At 45.6% G+C, this 22,268-nt stretch overlaps 1 protein-coding gene across 3 annotated transcripts in view; it reads left to right on the forward strand.

Annotated features, from left to right (window-relative positions):
- The window catches only part of sidt2 (SID1 transmembrane family, member 2), an 85,032-nt gene that overhangs the window by 14,930 nt on the left and 47,834 nt on the right, over window positions 1-22,268 (forward strand). For all 3 annotated transcript variants that reach the window (XR_007958273.1, XM_052039730.1, XM_052039729.1), the window contains exons 3-9: window positions 12,353-12,517; window positions 13,694-13,739; window positions 15,314-15,415; window positions 16,381-16,464; window positions 17,923-18,022; window positions 20,222-20,287; window positions 21,500-21,593. Coding sequence is in view for 2 of the 3 variants with exons in the window: in XM_052039730.1 (XP_051895690.1) it covers window positions 12,353-12,517; window positions 13,694-13,739; window positions 15,314-15,415; window positions 16,381-16,464; window positions 17,923-18,022; window positions 20,222-20,287; window positions 21,500-21,593 (657 nt within the window). In the remaining variant the exon portion in view is untranslated. The remainder of the gene's footprint in view (window positions 1-12,352; window positions 12,518-13,693; window positions 13,740-15,313; window positions 15,416-16,380; window positions 16,465-17,922; window positions 18,023-20,221; window positions 20,288-21,499; window positions 21,594-22,268) is intronic.

The raw sequence follows: 22,268 nt of genomic DNA on the forward strand, positions 1-22,268 counted from the left end.
GGAATGTTATGTTGTTGTCATTGTGTAAGATGTTGGTGATGCTGCACTCCACCAGGCTCAAGGACAGCTTCTATCCCACTGTTATAAGACTATTGAACGGTCCCCTAGTACGATGTACGATACGATGGACCCTTGACCTCACAATCTATCTCGTTATGGCCTTGAACCTTATTGCACTTTCTCTGTAACTGTAACACTTTATTCAGAATCAGATTTATTATCATTGTCTCATGCCGTGAAGTTTGTTGTTTTGTGGCAGTAGTACAGTGCAAAGGTGCAAACTTACTATAAATTACAAAATAAATAAATAGTGCAAAAAAAAGGGAATAATGAGATGGTATTTATGGGTGCATGGACCATTCAGAAATCTGATGGCGGAGGGGAAGAAGCTGTTTCTGAATCATTGAGTGTGGGTCTTCAGGCACCTGTACCTGCCCCCCCAGTGGTAGTAATGTGAAGGGAGCATGTCCCGAATGATGAGGGTCCTCAGTGATGGATGCCACCTTCCTGAGGCACCACCTCTTGATGTCCTTGATGGTGGGGAGGGTTGTTCCCCTGAAAGAGCTGGCTGAGTCTATAACCCTCTGCAGCTCCTTGCGATCCTGTGCATTGGAGCCTCCATACCAGGCTGTGATGTAACCAGTCAGAATGCTCTCCACTGTGCATCTAAAGAAATTTGCGAGAGGCTTTGGTGACATACCAAATCTCCTTAAACTCCTAACAAAGTAGAGCTGCTGGCATGCCGCCTCTGTGATTGCACCAATGTGTTGGTCCCAGGATAGATCCTCTGAGATATTGACAGCCAGGAACTTGAAGCTGCTCACCCTTTCCACCGCTGACGCCTCAATGAGGACTTGTGTGTGTTCTCCCGACTTCCCCTTCCTGAAGTTCACAATGAATTCCTTGGTCTTGCAGATATTGAGTGCAAGTTTGTTGTTGCTTCACCACTCAACCAGCTGATCTATCTCACTACTGTATGCCTCCTCATTACCATCAGAGATTTTACCAACAACAGTGGTAATTCTGTGTAATTCTGCATTCTGTGATTGTTTTCCCTTATACTTCCTCAATGCACTGTTGTGATGAAATGATCTGCATGGATGACATGCAAAACAAAGTTTTTCACTGTCCCCCTGTACATGTGGCAATTGTAAACCAATTTACCAATTTAAATTGACTCACCGATAGAAGTACTAGTCACTCCGGGATTGAAACTGACCATCACAGATAAAGACATAAATGATAGATCCTGAGATACAGGAACTCACTTTCCCTGGATTCTGTGCTGTAGCTTGGTGTGTGTGTGGAGTGCCTGAGATGTGAGTTGAGTTAAATTTCATGCTGTGTATTTTTTTTGCAAACTGGATGGCAGCCCAGACGTTTAGAAACACCTTCCTGCCGCGTGTCTTCGATTGTTATTCCTTTCCTGGATGTGGGTGACACGAGCAAGGCAAACTGATATCGTCTGTCTCTAACTGCCCTTGGGAAGATGCTGGTGGTCACTGACTCAACCACAGTGGGTTTTGTGCTGAAGGTTCCCCCCCCCCCCGCCAACAGTGCAAGGAGTTCCAGGATTTAGACCCAGGGAGATGAAGGAAAGTCAGGATGGGGTATGATTTGCAGGCAACAGGGAGGTAGTGATGTTATTGTACACCTGCTGCCCTTGTCATTGAAGTTGTTTGTGTTTGGGAGATTCCATTGGACACGTAGCCATGTAAATAATGGAATCTGTAGTCCCCATTTCAATGGTGGAGAGTACACTTAAGCCACGCACAAAGCACTGGAGGAACTCAACAGGTCAGGCAGCATCTGTGGAGGGTAATAGATAGTCAATGTTCCAGCATCTGTGGAGGGTAATAGATAGTCAATGTTCCAGCATCCCTCCGTAGATACTGCCTGACCTGCTGAATTCCTCCAGCACTTTGTGTGTTGCTCCAGATTCCAGCGTCTGCAGTCTCTTGTGGCTCCAGTATATTTAAGCCGATGGCTTTGTGCTGTTCAAGTATTCTGCTTTGTTGCTGTTCTTATTTGGAACTAAAATAAGATTAACAATAGTTCTAGGCAGTAACTTTCTGTGTGTTAGCTCTCAGGAGAGATCCACAGCCACTGGGAACAAATATCAGCAATTTGTGTCTTAACCAAACATTCTTCCTTCTGAGGTGTTCCCAGCAGACAAAGCTTCCTGTTGGTAGTCTGCACTGCACTGTTCTACGTTGATGAAACTGGTTGTCTGAAACACATTAGATCCTAAGGGGGCTTGGCAGGGTCAACGTTGAGATGTTTTCACGAATGGCTGAGTCTCAAACAACGGGACGTGGCCACAAAATAAGGGGCTGGTCATTAAAAACTGAGGTGTGTTGAAATTTCTTGGGGTGAATCTCTGGAATTCTCTGTCCCCAAGAGTGGAGGAGGCCAGATCATTAGATACTCCTAAGGTGGAGATAGATAAATATTTGAAAGATCAAGGAATTGAGCATAGAAGAGGCCAGCATTGATCAGCCTTCCCCTCCTTATTTTCTTGTGTCAGATATCCTAGTTACCACATTGTTTCCTCCAGAATTCTCCCTATGCCAATTTGCTTTTCATTGGTAATTAATTTTTCACTATCACTATGCTCCAGATTTTAACCTGAGGTAAAAGAGGAAGCAAAGAATCCTGTAGCACTCTTTCAGTGAAAAGGTGCGATTTTATTTCCAGCATTTGGCTAAAATTTTTCCCTCAAACAACGTCACTTATAAAACAGATTAGCCTCAGGACAGGACAGCTTCTATTGCACTGTGATAGGACAATTGAACAGTTCCCTTATATGACGAGATGGACTCTTGACCTCTCAATCTACCTTGTTATGACCTTGCACCTTATTGTCTACCCCTAGCTGTGACACTTTACTCTGTAGTCTGTTATTGTTTTTATCTGCACTACCTCAATGCACTCTGTACTAACTCAATGTACCTGCACTGTGTCATGAATTGATCTGTATGAACGGTATGCAAGACAAGCTTTTCACTGTGCCTCGGTACAAGTGACAATAATAAACCAATACCAATAGCTTATCTGCTATTCACATTATCACGGTGCTGTTTGTGGGAGCTTGCTTTGCATATTGACCGCCAATGTTTCCCACATTATGACAGTGACTTTGCCTCAAAAGTACTTTAAAATACTGTGCAGTACTTTTGGGCAGCCTGAGATTGTGAAGGGCGCTATAAAAATGCAAGTTCTTCTTTGTTAACCTCAAGTTTGATCCACAGCTGAGTACATTGTTTGGGGAGAGTTGCAAACCATGCCCCCCTCTCTCCAGCAGAGAGAGGTTTTACGACTGAAGTGTTGTTGCTGTAGTTGGTTTATTAATCTGAGGGACATGTTGTGTTGCATGTTGGACTAGGGAGAGGAGGAGGAGGAGGACATACCCCAAAGTTCAGTACTCACTGCAGAAGAAATTGGTCATTGGTCACCCAGCACTGACTGCATAAGAGCATCTGCCTCCGGTTGTACTGATATCTGCCTTTATTTCCATTGAGTTCAACAGCCTCACAGCTCCAGTGACCCAGGTTCGGTCCTGACCTCCAGAGGTGTCTGTGTGGAGTTTGCATGTTGTCCCTGTGACTGTGTGGGTTTCCTCCGGGTGCTCCAGTTTCTTTCTACATCCCAAAGATGTGCTGGTCCATAGGCCAATTGGCCAGTCTAAATTGTCCCTGGTGTGCAGATGAGAGTTAAAATCCAGTGGGAGTTGTTGGGAATTTGGAGAGAATAAAATCAGATTAGTGTGGGATTACTGTAAATAGGTTGTCATGGACTTGGTGGGCCGAAGGGCCTGCTTCTGTGCTGTATGATGCTAATACTCTAGAAACAAATGCCAGGGATATCCTCACACTAATTTAATGTGGGCAACCTAAGTGGAATTTGTCCCCCATTGAATTCCATATAACATATAATTATACAGAACTATTAGTGTCCCAAGGTGGTTCACCAGTGTTTTATTAGACAACATTGGACAGGGAGATGTTGGGTTAGATAACCAAAAGCTTTGTCAACAAGGCCCTTTTTGTTGCTATGAAGCTGGCATAATATTTGCACCAATATCCCTTCGGAGACCATTTCCACCTTCCCTGCTTACATGGTGGAGAGGGGAGGTTAGTTGATCCCTGCCTTTGCAGAGTACTCTTGGACATCACACTTTGAAATGGAAATACAGGAGAAATTGGCACTAGTCTCCTTGGTATCAAAAACAAGAGGCAATAGGTGAGAGGAAGGAGCTTTAAGGGGGATCTGAGGGGTAATTTTTTCTTTACACTGAGTGGTTGACATCTGGAACTTGCTGCCAGAGGTGGTGGAATCCAATACAATTACTATGTTTAAGAGCGATTTACACACTAATGTAGCCAAGGCAGAGAAGGATATGGACCTAATGAGGCAAATGAGATTAGTGTAGATGTGCAAAAGGGTCGGCATGGACTCGATGGGCTGAAGGGCCCACTTCTCTGCTCTATGACTCCATGACAAAGAAGGTTGAGAGGGAGTCTGATCACTGTTTAATCGTGAAGAGTTTGGACAGAGGAACAGAGATAAACTCTTCCCACTGATGCAACAGTAAAGAATGGAGGTGATTGGCAAAAGGACCTAAAGGGGAAAATTTTTTTTATTTGATGAGCGGTTTGGATCTGGAATTGACCACCAGGATGGGGCGGGGGTGAAGCAGATTCAACTTTGGCACCCAAAAAGGAACTGCGAGAAGGCAGGGGAGCTGGACTAGTTGTGGACACTAGGCACGGTAGTGTGGCAGGCATGGTAGTGTAGCGGTTAGCATAACGCTTTACAGTGCCAGCGACCTGGGTTCAATTCCGGCTGCTATCTGCGAGGAGTTTGTATGTTCTCCCTGTGACTGCGTGGGGTTCCTTCGGGTGCTCCGGTTTCCTTCCACATTCCAAAGATGTACGGGTGAGGAAGTTGTGGGCGTGCTATGTTGGTGCCGGAAGCGTGGCGACACTTGCGGGCTGCCCCCAGAACACTACGCAAAAAAAATTGCATTTCACTGTGTGTGTTGATGTACATGTGACTAATAAAGAAATCTTATCTTAATACTCTAGCAGAGAGCCAACACAAACTTGATGGGCCAAATCGCCTCGTTCTGTGTTGCAATCTTTCTCTGATGCTGAGAAGTTGCCAAGCAATTGACAGGGCCATCAAGATAAAAGTAATGTTAATCCAGGCTTGTGTGCCAGATAAGGGGGGGGAGAAAGATCACTTGACGAAAATGACCAATTTATAGCAGTATAAATTAAGCTCTGACCAGGATAGATTCTGAGCACTGACAACACAGCCACTAATTATCCTTTAATTAATTTTAACAGTACTTTTGAACCTAGTTGCCAGGTCTAAGATGTTTGGATGGCCCCAGACCGTTTCTGTCGAATCTGTGACATTGTTAATGCATTATTAATCCTGCTCCGCTTTTGAACTACTGTAGTTCAATTATCGTAATATCCTTGGGCACAGAGACTTCTCAAGTGCTTTCTAAGGAGCAGAGGAGAGCTTTGTGTGGGATATGAGCAAGACTGAAGTGGCAAAGCAGTAGACACAGAGGATTGAATCTTTTAAAGGAGGAGGGAGTGACATCAAAGCATAACGGTTCAGGACAGAGTTGCAGAGAACAGGAGTGCCACTGACGGGAAAATTGTTTCCCAGTTCCGATGGTGAAATTTGAGCGGCAAACCAGATTTGGAACCCAGATGGTGCTGGGTTGTGAGGGGTGAGGTGCAGATGTTTCCAGTAGGTTGTGGTGAGGAAAGTCAGGAAGATGGGCTTGAAGTCTGATAGTCTGTGGGGGAATGGAGCTGGGTATGTGTGGGGATCGGCAGGAGATTGGGTTCATTTCTCCATCAGGGAATGTTCTGTTCTTAACTGGCACGGTGCAACTTTCAGTCTGATCACCCTCCTGGGAAGTGACGTGAGGATTCTCGGGGAATCTGAGGCCATTCGCCCCGTTGAATCCATGCTGGCTCTGTCCAGGAGCAAGCCAACTAGTGCCCCTCCCTACTCTCTCTGTAAATGTTTCTCCACCACTCCCCCCCCCCCACCCCATTCAAGTACTTATACACTTCAGCTTGAAAAGCTGTGATTGAATTTGCCTCCACTAACCCCCACAGTGCATATTACAGGCTCCCACAGATATCCCAGCTACACCTACACTAACCCTTCCTCCAATGAGAACTCCATTCCATTCTCCAAATTTCTCCAACCCCATTGTACCTGTTCCGATGACAACAGGTTCCACAATGGTGCTCCCGAGGTGCTTTCCTTTCTCCTTGACCCTAATGGATGGTGTTCTCAACCGAGTCTGTTCCATTTCCTGCGTTTCTGCTCTTGCTCCCTCTCCTCCCATCAACCAGCAAGAACCGTGTTCCTCTTGTCCTCGCCTCCCACCCCGCCAGCCTCCACGTTCAACAGATCGCCCTCTGTAATCTCCACCACCTTCAACCTGATGCCACATCTGGATGTATCTTCCCCATCCCTCTCCTTTCAGCATTCCAAAGGGACTTTTCTCTCCATGACTTCCCCGTTCACTGTTCTGTCTCAACTGATGACAACTCCCCTTCTTGTGGCATCGTCCCATGCAAGACCAGGAGATGCAAAAGCCATCCTTTTACCTCTTCCCCTCCCACCATCCAGAGACCCAGATACTCTGTTCAGGTGAAGCATTGATTCATTTGTATATCTCCCAGGAACAGGAACAAGCCCTTCGGCCTATAATGTTGTGCTGGACTAATTAAACTAATGACACCTAATCCCTTCTGCCTGCACGTGGTCCATATCCCTCCATTCTCTGCACATTCATGTGCCTAAGAGCCTCTTAAATGCCTCTATCGTATCTGCTGACTGCTTTGTTTCGAGCTTTCAGACCCCTGTTACTTTAATTCATGACCTCACTCCGTCTCTGATGTCTGACATTAGCCCCTTACGTTGGCTTTTTTGGAACAGTGCAAGTCTGAGGAACAAGATTTCATCTTCCGACTAGGCATGTTACACCTCTCAACAATGAATTCACCAATTTCAGCTAATAAGTCTTTCCAATTCGTATCAGAACTGGCCAATTCTCATAAAACCCATAATATGAACTCGGTTTTTCTCTCCCCAGAGATGCTGCCTGGCCCGCTGGTTATTTCCGACAGCTGATGCATTCTGGAGTTCCTTCTCTTCCTCTCTCTCCTGGGTTCTCGTTCATCTCCCTCTATTTATACCTCTGTCAGACAGGTCAACTGCAGTGAACAACCCTTCACCACCCCCCTCTCAGCTGGCACCAGCAACATCTGTGTCATTCTGGTTCTCCTGGTCTCAGCCCTATCACAGACACTCCCCACCCCTGCCCCTTCCCCTTCCCCTTCTCTGCATCTTAAAGCATGCTTGTTTTCTTAACTTTTCTCAGTTCTGATGAAAGATCATTGACCTACAACTTTTTCCACCCAGAGGGTGGTCTGTATATTGAATGAGCTGCCGGAGGAAGTGGTTGAGGCAGGTACATTAACAATATTTAAGATACATTTAGACAGGTACAGGGATAGGAAAGGTTTAGAGGGATAGGGGCCAAACATGGGCAAATCTGACTAGCTTAGATGCCCATTTTAGTTAGCATGGGCAAGTTGGGCTGAAGGGCCTGTTTCCATAGAACCATACAGCACAAAACAGGCCCTTCGGCCCACCATGTTGTGCCGTCCATCAAACCACCCTCACACTGCCTAACCCCTTCCTCCCGCATATCCCCCCATCCCACACTCCTCCATATGCCTATCCAACAAGCTCTTGAACCTGTCCAATGTATCAGCCTCCACCACTACCCCAGGCAGTGCATTCCATGCACCAACCACTCTCTGGGTGAAAAATCTCCCCTGAACCTCCCACCCATAACCTTAAAGCCATGCCCTCTTGTCTTGAGCATTGGTGCCCTGGGAAGGAGGCGCTGACTGTCTACTCTATCTATTCCTCTCAATATTTTATATACCTCTATCATGTCTCCTCTCATCCTCTTCCTTTCCAGTGAATAAAGCCCTAGCACCTTAAGCCTCTCCTCATATTCAATACTCTCTAAACCAGGCAGCATCCTGGTAAATCTCCTCTGCACCCTGCCAATGCCTCCACATCCTTCCTATAATGAGGCGACCAGAACTGAACACAGTACTCCAAGTGTGGCCTAACTAGAGTTTTGTAAAGCTGCATCATCGCCTCGCGGCTCTTAAACTCAATCCCGCGACTTATGAAAGCCAGCATCCCATTGGCCTTCTTAACTGCTCTTTCCACCTGTGAGGCAACTTTCAATGAACTGTGAATATGAACCCCCAGATCCCTCTGCTCCTCCACACTGCCAAGTTTCTTGCCATTTATCCAGTACTCTGCCCTGGAGTTTGTCCTTCCAAAGTGTACCACCTCACACTTTTCTGGATTGAACTCCATCTGCCACTTGTCAGCCCAGCTCTGCATCCTATCAATATCCCTCTGTAAGCTCCGACAGCCCTCCACACTATCCACAACACCGCCAATCTTAGTGTCGTCCGCAAACTTACTAACCCAGCCCTCCACCCCCTCATCTAAGTCATCTATAAATATCACAAAAAGTAGAGGTCCCAGAACCGATCCCTGCGGGACACCACTAGTCACTGCCTTCCAATCCGAAGGCACTCCTTCCACCACAACCTTCTGCTTTCTACATGCAAGCCAATTCCTAATCCACACAGCCAAGCTTCCTTGGATCCCTTGGCCTCTGACCTTCTGAAGAAGCCTACCATGAGGAACCTTATCAAACACCTTACTAAAATCCTTGTAAACCACATCCACCGCACTGCCCTCATCAATCTTCCTGGTCACCTCCTCAAAGAACTCTATCAGGCTTGTGAGGCAAGATCTTCCCTTCACAAAGCCATGCTGGCTGTCCCTAATCAGTCCATGATTCTCTAGGTGTTCATAAATCCTATCCCTTAGAATCCTTTCTAACAGCTTACCCACCACAGATGTGAGACTCACCGGTCTATAATTCCCTGGCCTATTCCTATTACCTTTTTTGAACAAGGGGACAACTTCAACACATCCTCTCTCTTGATATCTACAACCTTGAGAACATTACCCCTACCAGCACTCCCTTCCGCGTCATCAAGACCCCTCTCCATGCTTGTGACTCTATGAAGCATTGACTGTGTTTCTTTCTCCACAGCTGCTGCCTGACCTGCTGAGTATTCCTAGCATTTTCTGTTTGGAATTCCTCGTGTTGTGTATGGTCCTTCAGTGAATTACTCTCATTCCATTTCCTTTTTCATGGAAACAGTTTCTCTCCATCTACGCCCATTGTGATTTTGCTCATCAACTCCCCTTTGAACCTCCTGCCACCCACTTATATCAGTTACTTTACCAATGTGTCTTTGGGATGTGGGAGGAAACCGGAGCACCCAGGGGAACCCACGCAGTCACAGGGAGAACGTGCAAACTCCACATGGACAACAGCTGAGGTCAGGATCGAACTCGAACAGCTGGAGCTGTGAAGCAGCAGCACCACCTGTCGCACCACTGTGCTTTGTTTTTAAAACCGGCTTCTCAACCTACTCTGCCACTTTAACACTGATGCAGTTGTACCTCCAAGTCTCTCTGTTCTGTCAACTCCTTTTAGAATCGTGCCCTCTAGATTATAGTGCACTCCTTGTTCTTCCTATTAGAATGTAACACTTGCACATTTCTGCATTAATCTTCATCTGCCAGAGTTCTGCCCATTCTGCATCTGCTGGTATTTTGTTGAAGTCTATTATTGCCCTCCTAACAGTTCACTATGCTTCCAAATTTTGTGTTGTTTGCAAATTTGGAAATTGTGTCCTGTGTACCCAAGTCCAAGTCACTAACTTGCATAGCATATACATAAGTTGTGTATAATTTATGTTTTGTGCGTTGTCTAAATCTACGGCACGGTAGCGTAGCGGTTAGCGCGACGCTATTACAGCGCCAGCGATCGGGGTTCCATTCCCGTCGCTGTCTGTAAGGAGTTTGTACGTTCTCCCGTGTCTGCGTGGGTTTCCTCCGGGTGCTCCGGTTTCCCCCCACATCGCAAAGATGTACAGGTAGGTTAATTTGGGTTTAAAATGGACGGCGCAGACTCGTTGGGCCAGAAGGGCCTGTTACCATGCTGTAAATAAAATTTAATTTACATGTCTGTGATGTTGCTGCAAGCAAGGTTTTCATTGTACCTATACCTCACTGTACTTGTGCATGTGACAATAAACTCGACTAATGTATATTAAGAAAAGCAGTAGTCCTAGTAATGAATGCTGGTGAACTCCTGTGTCCTGTGAACTCTAGTCCAATAAACCTATGTTCACTAACACTCATTTTTTCCCTGTCACATAGACAGTTTTCCATCTGTGCTGCTGCTTTCATTTCATGGACTTTACTCTTGATGATATTAAATCCAGCACGTAAATGCAACTTCCTGTTGCTGAATTCTTACAGCAGAGTATCTGTGTGAGACACCTGCTATAAATGTTGACACCACTACCAACAAGTGCACAGCTATTATTGTAGGAAGCAGAAATAGAATGAACTCATCAAATATGGAAAACCTTTGGACCTAAGGGATAGCCTGGGATCGTTTCACAGATTCTCAAGTATCTGAGGAGCCCTTCTGGAAAACCTGTACTGCTAATTTTATGGCATTGACTCCATTTGGAGAGGCTCTCTGTTTAGAATGACTTATTCCTGATTGTTTTTCATGTGGACACTTGTTCATTGTATTTTAAGGTGGAATGTGATGGATCCACTAACACTGTAATGGGTCTTTCCTTCCCTTTTGACTTTAGCTGAACCCATTTGGTAGGAGTTGCTTTGCTCCTGACCTTGCTGGTGTATTGCACTGCTGGTTTATAAGTAGTCTGCGTACAGACAGCAGGCGAAAGCTTCATTATGTGCACATCAGGCCTGTCAGTAGCACAAGTGCAAGTCGCCAACCTTTTCAGTGAAGTTCTGTAAGAAATGACTGACCAGTGTACTCATTACCTCAACCGTAGTCCTTGATAATAGTCAAATGCTTCTTCAACAGTCCATTTAGTAAATGTGCTGTTCTTCAGAGTACAGTTCTTATCACTGAACCAGTGAGAGAGAATTACACACAAGTTACAAAACAAAAACAGGCCACCTGGTCCAGATCAATGTTTCTGCTACACTTGAGCCTCTTTCCATTGCTCTTGTCATTGTCAGGCCAAATGCTTATTCTTCTGTTAACTTTCTCTCTCCTGTTTGTCTAGCTGTAATTGGTTTATTTTTGTCTCGTGTACCAAGGCACAGTGAAAAAACTTTGTTTTGCATGCCATCCATATGGATCATTCCAAACACAAGTACGTTGAGGCAGTACAAAAGGAAAAGCAATAACAGAATGCAGAATAAAGTGTTACAGTTACAGAGAAAGTGCAGGCAGACAATAAGGTGCAAGGCCATAAAGAGGTAGATTGTGAGGTCAAGAATCCATCTTATTGTACTTGGGGACCATTCAATAGTCTTATAACAGCAGGATAGAAGCTGTCCTTGAGCCTGGTGGTACGCACTTTTAGGCTTTTGTATCTTCTGCCCAATGGAAGAGGGGAGAAGAGAGAATGTCTGGGGTGGGAAGGGTCTTTAATTATGTTGGCTGTTTTCCCAAGGCAGTAGGAAGTGTAGACGGAGTCAACAGAGGAGAGGCTGGTTTTTGTGATTGACTGAGCTGTGTCCATGACTTCCCACAATTTCTTGCGGTCTTGGGCAGAGCAGTTGCCATACATCCTCACTATGATGTGCGTAAAGAACTTTCTCCTGAATTCCTAATTGGATCTAGTATTAACTGAGTGCTATCTTTACGACCCCTAGTTTTGGAGGTCTCATAAGTGGAAGCATGTTCCTCATGCTTGTCCTATAAAACCCTTCTGTAATCTCTGTCAAGTTGCCTCTCAGTCTTCCCTTCCAGAGGAAAGTGTTCCAGCCTCCTCTGGGATTGGGATTGGATCATCAGGTTAAAAGCAAGATGTGGGGAGGGAGGGGTTTAAATATCAGACCTCTTGCTTTCTCCTGATTGCGGTCTGTTAACGGTGTTGGGGAAGCTGTCAGGGTGAGTTCAGACTGGGTTCAGTTGCGATATTCACAAGATTGAGCAGCTTGTTGACATTTGTTGTATTGAATGGGAGAGTGGAAGCAACCATCAACCTGTTTAGAAAGGAGCAAAACAGTAAGCAGCTTGTATTATTTTCTAATTGGTTGATTCTATCTCCCAAGATTTCTGCTGCAGTACCCCCACTGTTCACTACTGCTGTTACTATGCTGTACCAGTGTGGTATAATCTCACTGTACCTTTCTGTAGGTATCAGAGGAAATACATCTACCAGGATGTGAGTCGTACACTTTGTCAACCAGAAGTTAAGAGTGAATTGAAGATGCAGTACTTCTATGTGGATGTCTCAACACTGTCAGAAAAGAATGCCTCAGTCCAACTCTATGTGAAACGCATCGAACACTTTGTCCTAAGGTGGGTGAGAGTGATGCAACATCATCATTGCACAGGCCTCCAGGAAGGTGTGGAGCTCCTGTCATCTTGCTGTGGTCTCCATACAGAATACAGCTTCATTGGTCGTGGATACAGTTTTACTTGGTTAAATACTGAGGTTTTACCTTTATCCGTGGAGAGAAAGTTAACATTTTGGGGCAATGACCCCTCCTCAGATGCTGCCTGACCTGCTGAGTGTTTCCAGCACTTTGTTTTTATTTTAGATTTACAGCATCTGCAGTTTTTTGATTTTCAATTTTACTGACGCTTGTGCGGCTATTGAATTGTGTAATTTATGCACTGAAAATTTGTCAAAGTGTTGCTATCTGGTGATTATCTGTCAATTAATAGAATCAAACAGCACAGAAACAAACCTTAATGTTCCTGCTGACCACTGTATTTATCTGTGCTAGTCCCAAACTTATTGTCATTTGACTTTGATGTAGAAGGCTATGAACTAATTGACATAGTATACTAACTGGACATAGAAGGCTATGCCTTGGCGATTCAGTTGCTTGTCTAGATACTTCATAAACACTGTGAGAGTACCTGCCTCCAACACCTTCCCAGCCAGCAAATTCCAGATTCCAACCACTCTTTGTGGGGGTGGGAATCCCTCTCAGATATACTTCACACTTCCCACCTCTCACCTTGTACCCATGCCTTGTTGTGTTAGACATCCCACCAAAGGAAAAAGACTCTTACTATTTACTCTATCTATGTCCTTCATAGTTTTGAGTACATTAATTTGCTTCTTGGAGCAGGGATGTAATTTGTGTGATTCTCTGTAGCTTCGGTGGGAGGATAAGGTGAAGTGGTCTGAGTAGCATCTCATTTGGATTGGTCTCATGACTCAACTTCTACAGACATTCGAGATCTCTACCTATTTAGCCACCTATGGAACCATTAGTAAATAATAACACTTTGAGCAGCAAACCTGTACAAAGGTATAAGTGGTGGCAGCCTCCACTATTTGATCTGTACTGAGTTTGGCACAGAGTTGAGGGCTTGGCTCCTTATTCCCTGACATTGCTGATTCACTGTTTACCGTCTACGTGGCCACAGAGGGCAGAAATAAACTGTTCAATTTCATATGACAGCCAGAATCCTAAAGTTTTAATTGTGCATTAATCATTTTACATATTATTTATCTCACAGAACTGCAGAACCGTTCAGATTTAATGCAACACCTTCTCAACCTCAGGTAAGGACAGATACTTAATATTCTCAGGCACAGCACTGAGAAATCTCCAGGGAGAATTTCCTCTCTGCTCTCCGCCTCTGAGCACGTGATGTGCGCGCAGCTGTGGGCTTTGTTCTTTGCCACCCCTGCCCGCCCCGAACAAAACCTCCAGAGTTTTGTATGTATTGACGTCTGTGGAACAGAATGGCGGGTGTGAATATACTGGTGCCCAATATGTCCCCCCACGTTCAGCACTGATGACTCAGCTTGTGCCCCCCCCCCCACCTCTTGGAGGGGGGGATCAGGAGATTCTCTGTGGAGTGAACCAGTTGCTTGATATTACCTGAGAAAAGGGTCACTGCCTCATGAAGAATGGAGTGGAGTCCTTGCAGGAAGTGGGGTGGCAGAAAGTATAGTTGAGGTTGAATGTGAAACAGTACCTAACGGGAACAGGCCCTTCGGCCCACCATGTCTGTGCAGACCATGTTGCCAATCTAACTAATCTCATCTGCTTGTACATGGTCTATGTCCCTCCATTTCCTGCCTGTTCATCTGCCTGACGAAATGCCCCTTAAATGTTGCTATGGTATCTGCTCCCACCACCTCCCTGGCCATGCGTTCCAGACACCTACCACTCTCTGTTTTTTAAAAAAAAACTTGTCTCTTACATCTCCTTTAAACTTTCCCCCTCCCACCTTAAACCTATGCCCTCTGGTATTTGACACTTCCATCCTGCAGAAAAAGACTCTTGACTGTCTACCCTGGTCAGGTAGCTGTGAGGGGTGGTGAGTTTGTGATGAATATTGGCTGCTAGTTTATTCCTTGTGATGGAGATGGAGAAACCCAGAAAGGGAAGAGTCCGAGAGGGGCCCAAGTGAAGGTGAGGACGGGGGGAATAGGTAGCAGAAGCGATGACATTTTCCGATCTTGTGCGAGTGCATGAAGCAGCACCGATACAGTCGTCGGTGTACAGGAAAAGGAGTTGAATGAGGGGCCCCCAAGTAGGATATAAGTGAGATGGGAATGCACGAGGGGAAATGGGCTGGAGTGGCAGTTAGCTGGCTTAAGGGATCTTTTGTGAGAAACAAAAGTATGGGCCTCTCATTATCCTTTTGGATCCTTTATCTCCCCTCTTCTACTGTAGGCTTTGTCTCCCTTGCTAGAGGATGTCTCTTTGCTGTAACGGTTGTTACTCACATGAGCACTGATGAAGCATCCAATTGACTCGGGGACATTGCAGCACTGGCTTCACCTACTGAAAACACCAATGTTTTGAAGCAGGACATTTTGTTATGTCAACGGTGCTAAGGAAATCTGGCTAGTAAAGTAAATTGGCTAGTAGCCTTGATAATTGTTACTGGAGAGTTAACAGTGAAGTATCAAGCAGAGAATAAATAGATAGTGATCTGGAGCAAAAACCTGTCCATTCCTGTCCCTGAATGATCCTGTGCTCTCAAAGTTATCCCAAGTATATTTTACACACCTACTCCAGAGTACTCTCCATAACGTGTGCTTGCTAATGTCTGCCAAGTGATGTATGTGAGGTTGAGACCTCTACCATTAAGAGCTTATGATGTCTTCATTGTCATCCTCAGTACTTCAGGTACAAGTTCTCCGATGGAGAGGACTCCGTAATAGTGAAAGTAACCTCAGATTCGGTGTTTCCTTGCTCTGTGGTCTCTATTCAGGATGTCCTGGTAAGTGTGGAACACCAGTTTAAGAGTTCCATGTGAGGGCTCAATGTTTGGCCTGTAACTCCGTCTCATGCAGACTTATCTTGGAACTGAAGCATAAAAATGAACTGAATGTCACAATGAACAAGATGGGAGATCGCCCAGTGAATACTGTCTTGGGAAACTGGGAGCAGAAGGATGAAGAATTGTATGTAAGGTACAAGGAAGTCAACCAGAAACCTAATTTTACATTTCTTTCTTCTTTCAGTAATTTCTGAGTGTGTCCCACCATCTCCACACTCAGATTAATGAACCATTCTGAGTTGTGATTGAATTTTGTGTAAAATCAGCCAGAAGAGGGCAGGATCTGAGATGGTCTGGGTCACTTTTGCAGAGCTTAATGTGGAGTGCATTACTGTTAATATTGTGTTGCTTAGTTTGTTCAGCCAAGTGAAAGCTGATCATTCGTCAAAGCTCAGTGCTGCCATGTTGATGGTGGTGCACCCAATGCCACCTTGGCTAATATTCTGAACAGTGTGGACTGGTGCGGCAGGTAGTGCTGCTGCTCCATAGCTCCAGGGACCTGATCTCCTGTGAAGTTTGTATGTTCTCCCTGTGACAAAATGGGTTTCCTTCTGTTGTCCTTGCACATCCCAAAGACGTGTTGGTGGGTTAACTGGTCACTGTAAGTTGTCCCTCGCATCATTGGGCAGGAGGAGAATCGGGGGAGTTGATGGACATGTGAGAGGGGATAGATTGTAGGAAAATAAGTGGGGGAATGGGAATGTACTGAGAGCTGGTGTAGATTCGATGGGCTGAATGGCCTATTTTGTATGGAAAGTTGTAAAATTGGAGAACTTTTTGGGAAAATATGGAGAAATGCATTAAAATTAAGAAATAGCCGGGAGCTGTGGACCTTCATTTTAAAAACTTGATCCTATTTGCATTGGGAGTTCATTTATGATTTCCTTATTTTGCATTTCTTTCAGTGTCCTGTCAATGATTTGGACAACAATGTCGCATTTAGTGGTACCTATCAAACTATGACAAAGAAAGCAGCCATTACTGTACAGGTAAACTACACTGCATGTGTGAGGACTGCTGTGTTGTGTCAGTATGGAGAACCAATGTGTCTACTTCCTTTGCTGTGTGCATCACCGTAGCTGAATTGGTAGTCCCCTTGCTTCCAGTCAGAAGGTTGTGATATGAAGCCCAACCCTTAGTTCCTGAGTTCCAATCCTAAACCCTGAGGTATTTTGCAGTGTCAGGAGAGCCACCTGATGGATGAGCTGTTAAACCTGGGACCTCACTGCCTGTTGGGCAGGACATAAATGATTCCATAGCACCATTGTAGGAAGAGCAGGGAATTCTCCCAGTTCCCAGAAGGACATTGCTTCGTCAATCAACATAACCAAAAGAACTGGACGTTCCTGCATTTGCTGTGATTCAACAGATAAAGGTCCTCAGTCCTACATATTGCAACAGAATCCTTGTGTATTGAGCTGCCTGTCTTCCTGTAGCCGCACCTGGATAAGTCAGACTTGAGGTGATGCTTCAGCAGTGTTTGAGAAGCTCAGTCACTCATGACAAGGCAGGCTGCTTGGCTGACACTCACTCCACTATCCTCAATGTCCACGGCCTCCAGCACTGGTGCTGCAAGGTGCACTGCAATGGCCTTTGACAGCACCTCCCAAACCCACAAGCTCCAGTGCCTAGAAGGCCAAGGACAACAGGCACATGGAAAAAACCTCTCGAAGGTGCACGTTGTGCTGGCTTGGAAATGTATTGCCATTAGTTCATTGTTGCTGGATTCCAATAAGGGACCTTCCTCGCCATTTGGTGAAGGTGGGAGTACCTTCGCCATGTGGACTGCGGCAGAGCTCCATCACCTTGTCAAAGGCACCGGGCGTGGCTAATAAATTCTGGCTTGGAGAGCAATGCCCATATCTCATAAATGGATAAGAACTCCCAACTGTATATAAAAGCAAACTGTTGGTTTGTATGTGTACAGAGGGCTACTTAATGCTCTGTCGAGTTGGAGGGTCTACTTTGGATTCTCCTTGTGCTTGGTTCCTCACTTGGATTGGGGAACTTTCTCATGGGGACGAGCAGAGTGGATGTGGGCTTCTTTCCTCCACCTCCTCCCCCGCCAAGGGAAAAGGAGGGGCTTTGAGAAAGACTGGGCGTGTTTGCCAATCAGCTGAGGAAGGGCATATACTGAATAGTGAGGAGAAGAAGGGAATTAGTCTTCAGCCGTCAGTGTTTAACGGGTGCATGCGTATCGGGCATGGGACGTCTCCTCTCTCGTGCACTCATTTCCATTCATTTCAACAAAGCTGATGGTGTTGAGTAAAATTTAGCCAGTGGCAAATCTCGCACATGCATCTAGAACGAGTGACCCGAGGTGAATTTCTCCCCCGATATTAAAAGAACTACTTTTCTGTTTCTATAGAGGTTGTCTGGGGCAGTGAATCCAATGATATTCAGCACCTTTCAAGATACTCAAACGTTTCTTGTTCCTGTCCTAACAGCGAAAGGATTTCCGGAACAGCAGTTTTTATGTGGTGGTGGTGGTGAAGACTGAGGATGAGGCGTGTGGTGGTGCACTACCCTTCTACCCACTGAAAGAAGGTACGAACAAAGGGGACTGTGGAAGGGAGGTGGGGGCGTGATGGTGGTTGCAGTCAGTAAACACAAGGGCACGTCTTCCTCTGGATGAAGGCAGAGTATAGCACGCAGCAAGGTAAGGGTTAAGAGGCACCTGGTTAAACCAGCCTGTCCAGAGAGGAAGGAGCCACACCCCAGCACTCTGACTCAGTAGCACGTTAGATTTTTATAGCACCTCTTGTATGATAAAACACCCATGCCACTTAGCAAGAGCATTATCAGACAAATTTGCCACCATTGATCAAAAACTCAAATGGACCAGCTGCACAGGGATTGCGACGTCAAGAGTAGGTCAGGAGCTGGGAATCCTGTGGCAAGTGGCTCGTCTTCTCCTCCTCCACCATCTACAAGCACAAGTCAGGAGTGTGACAGAATACTCTCCCACTTGCCTGGAGAAGTTTGGTACAATATGTGGGGGGGGGGGGGGGGGGGGGGGGCGGCTTAAAATAAAGCTTAATTTTGCAAGAACATATTCCAGCTTGTCCTGATGCCTTTGTCACTGAGAGTGATTGTCATCAGGCAGAAACTCCACAAGAAGTCCATGCCAGCTTTCAGTCTCTGGTGACTACTTAAAAGTATTTTCATTGAATCCACCTTTTTCCAAGCGCTGACTATATTTCGAAGCGTTCAACAGCGTCGAAGGTTGGTTGTCTTCCCCTAGTGAGGAGATAAATGTGACAGTAGAAGATTGTGTAGCTTACCACAGCGGTGAGCTCATACGGTCATGGGAACTGTGCAGAGCAGAGAGACCATTGAACCCTTTGAGTCTGCACCTGTCCTTTCAAAGCCCAACTCTGCTCTCCACATCCCCTTCTCTTTCCCATTCCTTTGCAGTTTTTTTTCTACTTCAAGTAGTTCATTATTGAGGGCTTTGATTGAACCCTCCCATACTATCAGCTGGTGCATTACAGATCAGAATGCTGGCTGCCTGATTGGCAACTTAATCATTCTGCCACAGTGTCTGTACATTATCTGCCTTGCCTGACAGCACAGGACTGCAGCCACTCCCAGTCCCTTCAGGAATCTGCACAAGGAAACAACTCTGGTTTGATGTTCTGAACTTTCCTTCAGGGATGGCCCACAGCCACGGGTTGGGTACTGTGTGAGTCAGATTAGGAAGCGAGGGGGAAGGGCCAACACCTCTGCACTACCTAGCAGAGGCACAAGCAGCAGTTTAAACTGTTTGGGGAGCACACCCACTTGCATGCCCATGACCTTTCGTTTGGAGGCAGTTCAGAGAAGGTTCACCAGGATGACACATCTGTCCACGGCCTCCTCTACTGCCACGTTGAGGCCTGACGCAGATTAGAGGAGCAACACCTCGTATCCCGTCCTGGTAGTCTCCGACCTGACAGCCTCAACATTAATTTCTCCAACTTCTGGTAATCCCTCCCCTCTGTATTCCTTCTACCCCCCCCCCCTTCCCTCACTCACCTGGACTCGCCTATGATCCGCCAGCTCCCGCTCCTCTCCTTCCTGCCACCCTTTTATTCTGGCTTCTGCCCTCTTCCTTTCCAGTCCTGCTGAAGGGTCTCGGCCTGAAACGTCGACTGTTTATTTCCCTCCACAGGTGCTGCCTGACCTGCTGAGTCCCTCCAGCACTTTGTGTGTGTTGCTCCAGATTTCCAGCATCTGCAGTCTTTTGTGTCTCACCAGGATGATTAATGGGCTGGGGCGAGTGTGTGTGCCCCTCTCTCTGTTCTTTACCCACTCCCCTGAAATCTGGTCCAATAAGAATGAATGAAAACCTGATCAGTGAAGCTTGCAGTGGAAGGGAACTCTGTTTCTCTTCCCACAGATGCTGCCTGACCTGCTGAGTGTTTCCCAGTATTTACTGCTTTTATTTTAAATTTCCAACAACTGCAGCTTTTTAAAAAAAATTTTATCTGCTGCTTGGAGTTTGGTGTTTGCTGTCAAGTTGGATGCAAGCAGAAAGACAATTACAACATTTAAAAGACATTTGGACAGGTACATGGATAAGGAAAGGTTTAGTAGGATGTGGACCAAATGTAGGCACCTTGGTTGCCGTGGATCAGTTTGGTCGAAGGACTGTATAACTCTAATGACTGTATGAAAGAAGTTGCAAATTTTCTATTGTTGCAACTCTACTAAGTGCCTTAATCTGACGGTTGTGCCTTTTCCCTTCTCTCTCTCTCTCTCCAGATGAGCCAATGGGTTTGGGGAATCGAACCAAAATCCTGAATGTGACTGTGGTGCCAGCTGTGAATTGTAAGCAGTTCAGCTTGGAGCACTTCCTTGTTTGGAGAAAGTTCCTGTGACTACTTCCTAAGAATGACTCGAGTGCCAGAGATTTTGTGTTGGACTAGCTCTCTAATGTTCAACACTCCTTGTGTCCGTATAAGGCAGCAATAATCACAGCTTGTCTGGATGGCACAGATATCCTGTACACGTGCTCTTTTCTGCTCCCTGTGTCTCCAAGCCCTGCTTCATTGGGATATGGTGTTCCATTTTGTTAACTCATTTGCAGGATTGCTGGCAAAGGTGGCATTTTCTGCTCTCCCCTGATTTTCCCTGAGCAGGTGGCGTTCTAGGGTGCTGGTCTGAAGTTGCACATAGACCAGACCAGTTAAGGATGGGAGATGGAATCGGAGTTAATTTTGCAGGTCCTAAACCCTTCACATTTAGGACCTGAAACATTATCTCTGTTTCTTCTTCCCACAGATGCTGCCTGACCTGCTGAGTTTTTCCAACTTTTTCTGTATTTATTTCAAATTTCCAGCATCTGCAGTCTGTTTTTGGATTTTTCAAGGATGGGAGATTTCCCTTCCTAAAGGACATTAGTGAACCAGATGGGATTTTGTAACTATTCAGTGATTTCATGGCCTCAATTACTGATGCTTTATATTTATTTAAGTTCCCCAGCACCCTGGTGAGATTTCCATTGTGACACATGTTCAAGAATCATTAGTCCTGGCCTCTGGATTACTCATCCAGTGACATAAAGTACTGTGATAGCATACTATTCCTGTTGTCTTTTAGTCAAAGACAAAGGACTGCAGCTAGGGAGGTGGAATCTGGCTATTCAGCAGAAGCATCAATCACTGTCTCTATCACTGTTCACGTGGGTAAGTTCTTGGGCTATTCCAACTCTGCCTATTAAAACCAGGAGTAAAGACCAGCAGGGTCTCCTTGACTTGATGCATGTCGGATGTGGCATGGTGTGAGTTATTTGTCTGGACTGCTGGCTTCAATGCAATGCTATTGAGGAGATGCTAGTCTAGAGGAAGTACGAGCTCTTGCGCCTTAAATGCACATCTAGGCAGAGAACCATAGAGTAGTACAGTGCAGAAACATCTTTCAGATGATTGAACTGTGTGCTACATTAGCGTTCCCTTTCATTAGCGAAGACTTTGATTTATGATGTACCATATTCTTGGGAAGATTTTCAATACTGAATCGCTCTTCTGTTTCCTCCTGCAGCTGTGGCCTATGTTAAAGGGGTGCTCTTCAGTCTGGGGATTTTCCTGGCATTTTACCTGCTCACACTGTTGATTGCGTGTTGGGAGCACAATAGGTAAGGGTATTGGAATGGCACTTCAAATACTTTGAGGAGAAGGAGACTTCTTTCGCAGGGATGATCCTTCAGTGGCCCTTTTTTTATGAAAAAGATCATTGTGACTATTACTGCATCCACAGTTTTATTATCTCTCTCTTTGCTGTGTTGATCTCTCTGCTTGATTAGTGGGGGCTTGGAAAGGAAGTTGCTCTCTGCTCCAGTGGCAACCTCTATTGAAAAGTACATGTGGCTGCAGCCTTCCCATTCCCCACCTCCAACCTCCCACCCCTCCTCCCCACTGGGTTTGGGCAACATTGGACTAGGAACTAATTTCCATATCTAGAAGTTTAATGAGCTGTACTTGTACTCGGGCACTCAGTAGCCGCCTAAGAACTGTCCGCCATATCGGTAAGGGCAAAAATTTAGGCGTCCAAGGCCAATACTTGAAGCTGGAATTAGACACTTTATAACTGTTGATGGGGGGCCCAACACCTGTTTGGGAAAACCCCCTATAAAGATTTAGGTTAACATTGAAAAGCAGTTTTGTTTCTTATGTGGCCTAGTGAAGTGGCTACGTGCATTGGCTCTGATCCCCTACATCTGACTTTTTAAAACATCCCATTTTAACGCTGAGCCACTCAAACCAAGGATTCCAGTCAACAGCTGATCATCTGATTTCACTACCTTTCCTGA

Source organism: Pristis pectinata, chromosome 27, assembly GCF_009764475.1.
Source record: "Pristis pectinata isolate sPriPec2 chromosome 27, sPriPec2.1.pri, whole genome shotgun sequence".
NCBI classification, from domain to species: Eukaryota; Metazoa; Chordata; class Chondrichthyes; order Rhinopristiformes; family Pristidae; genus Pristis; species Pristis pectinata.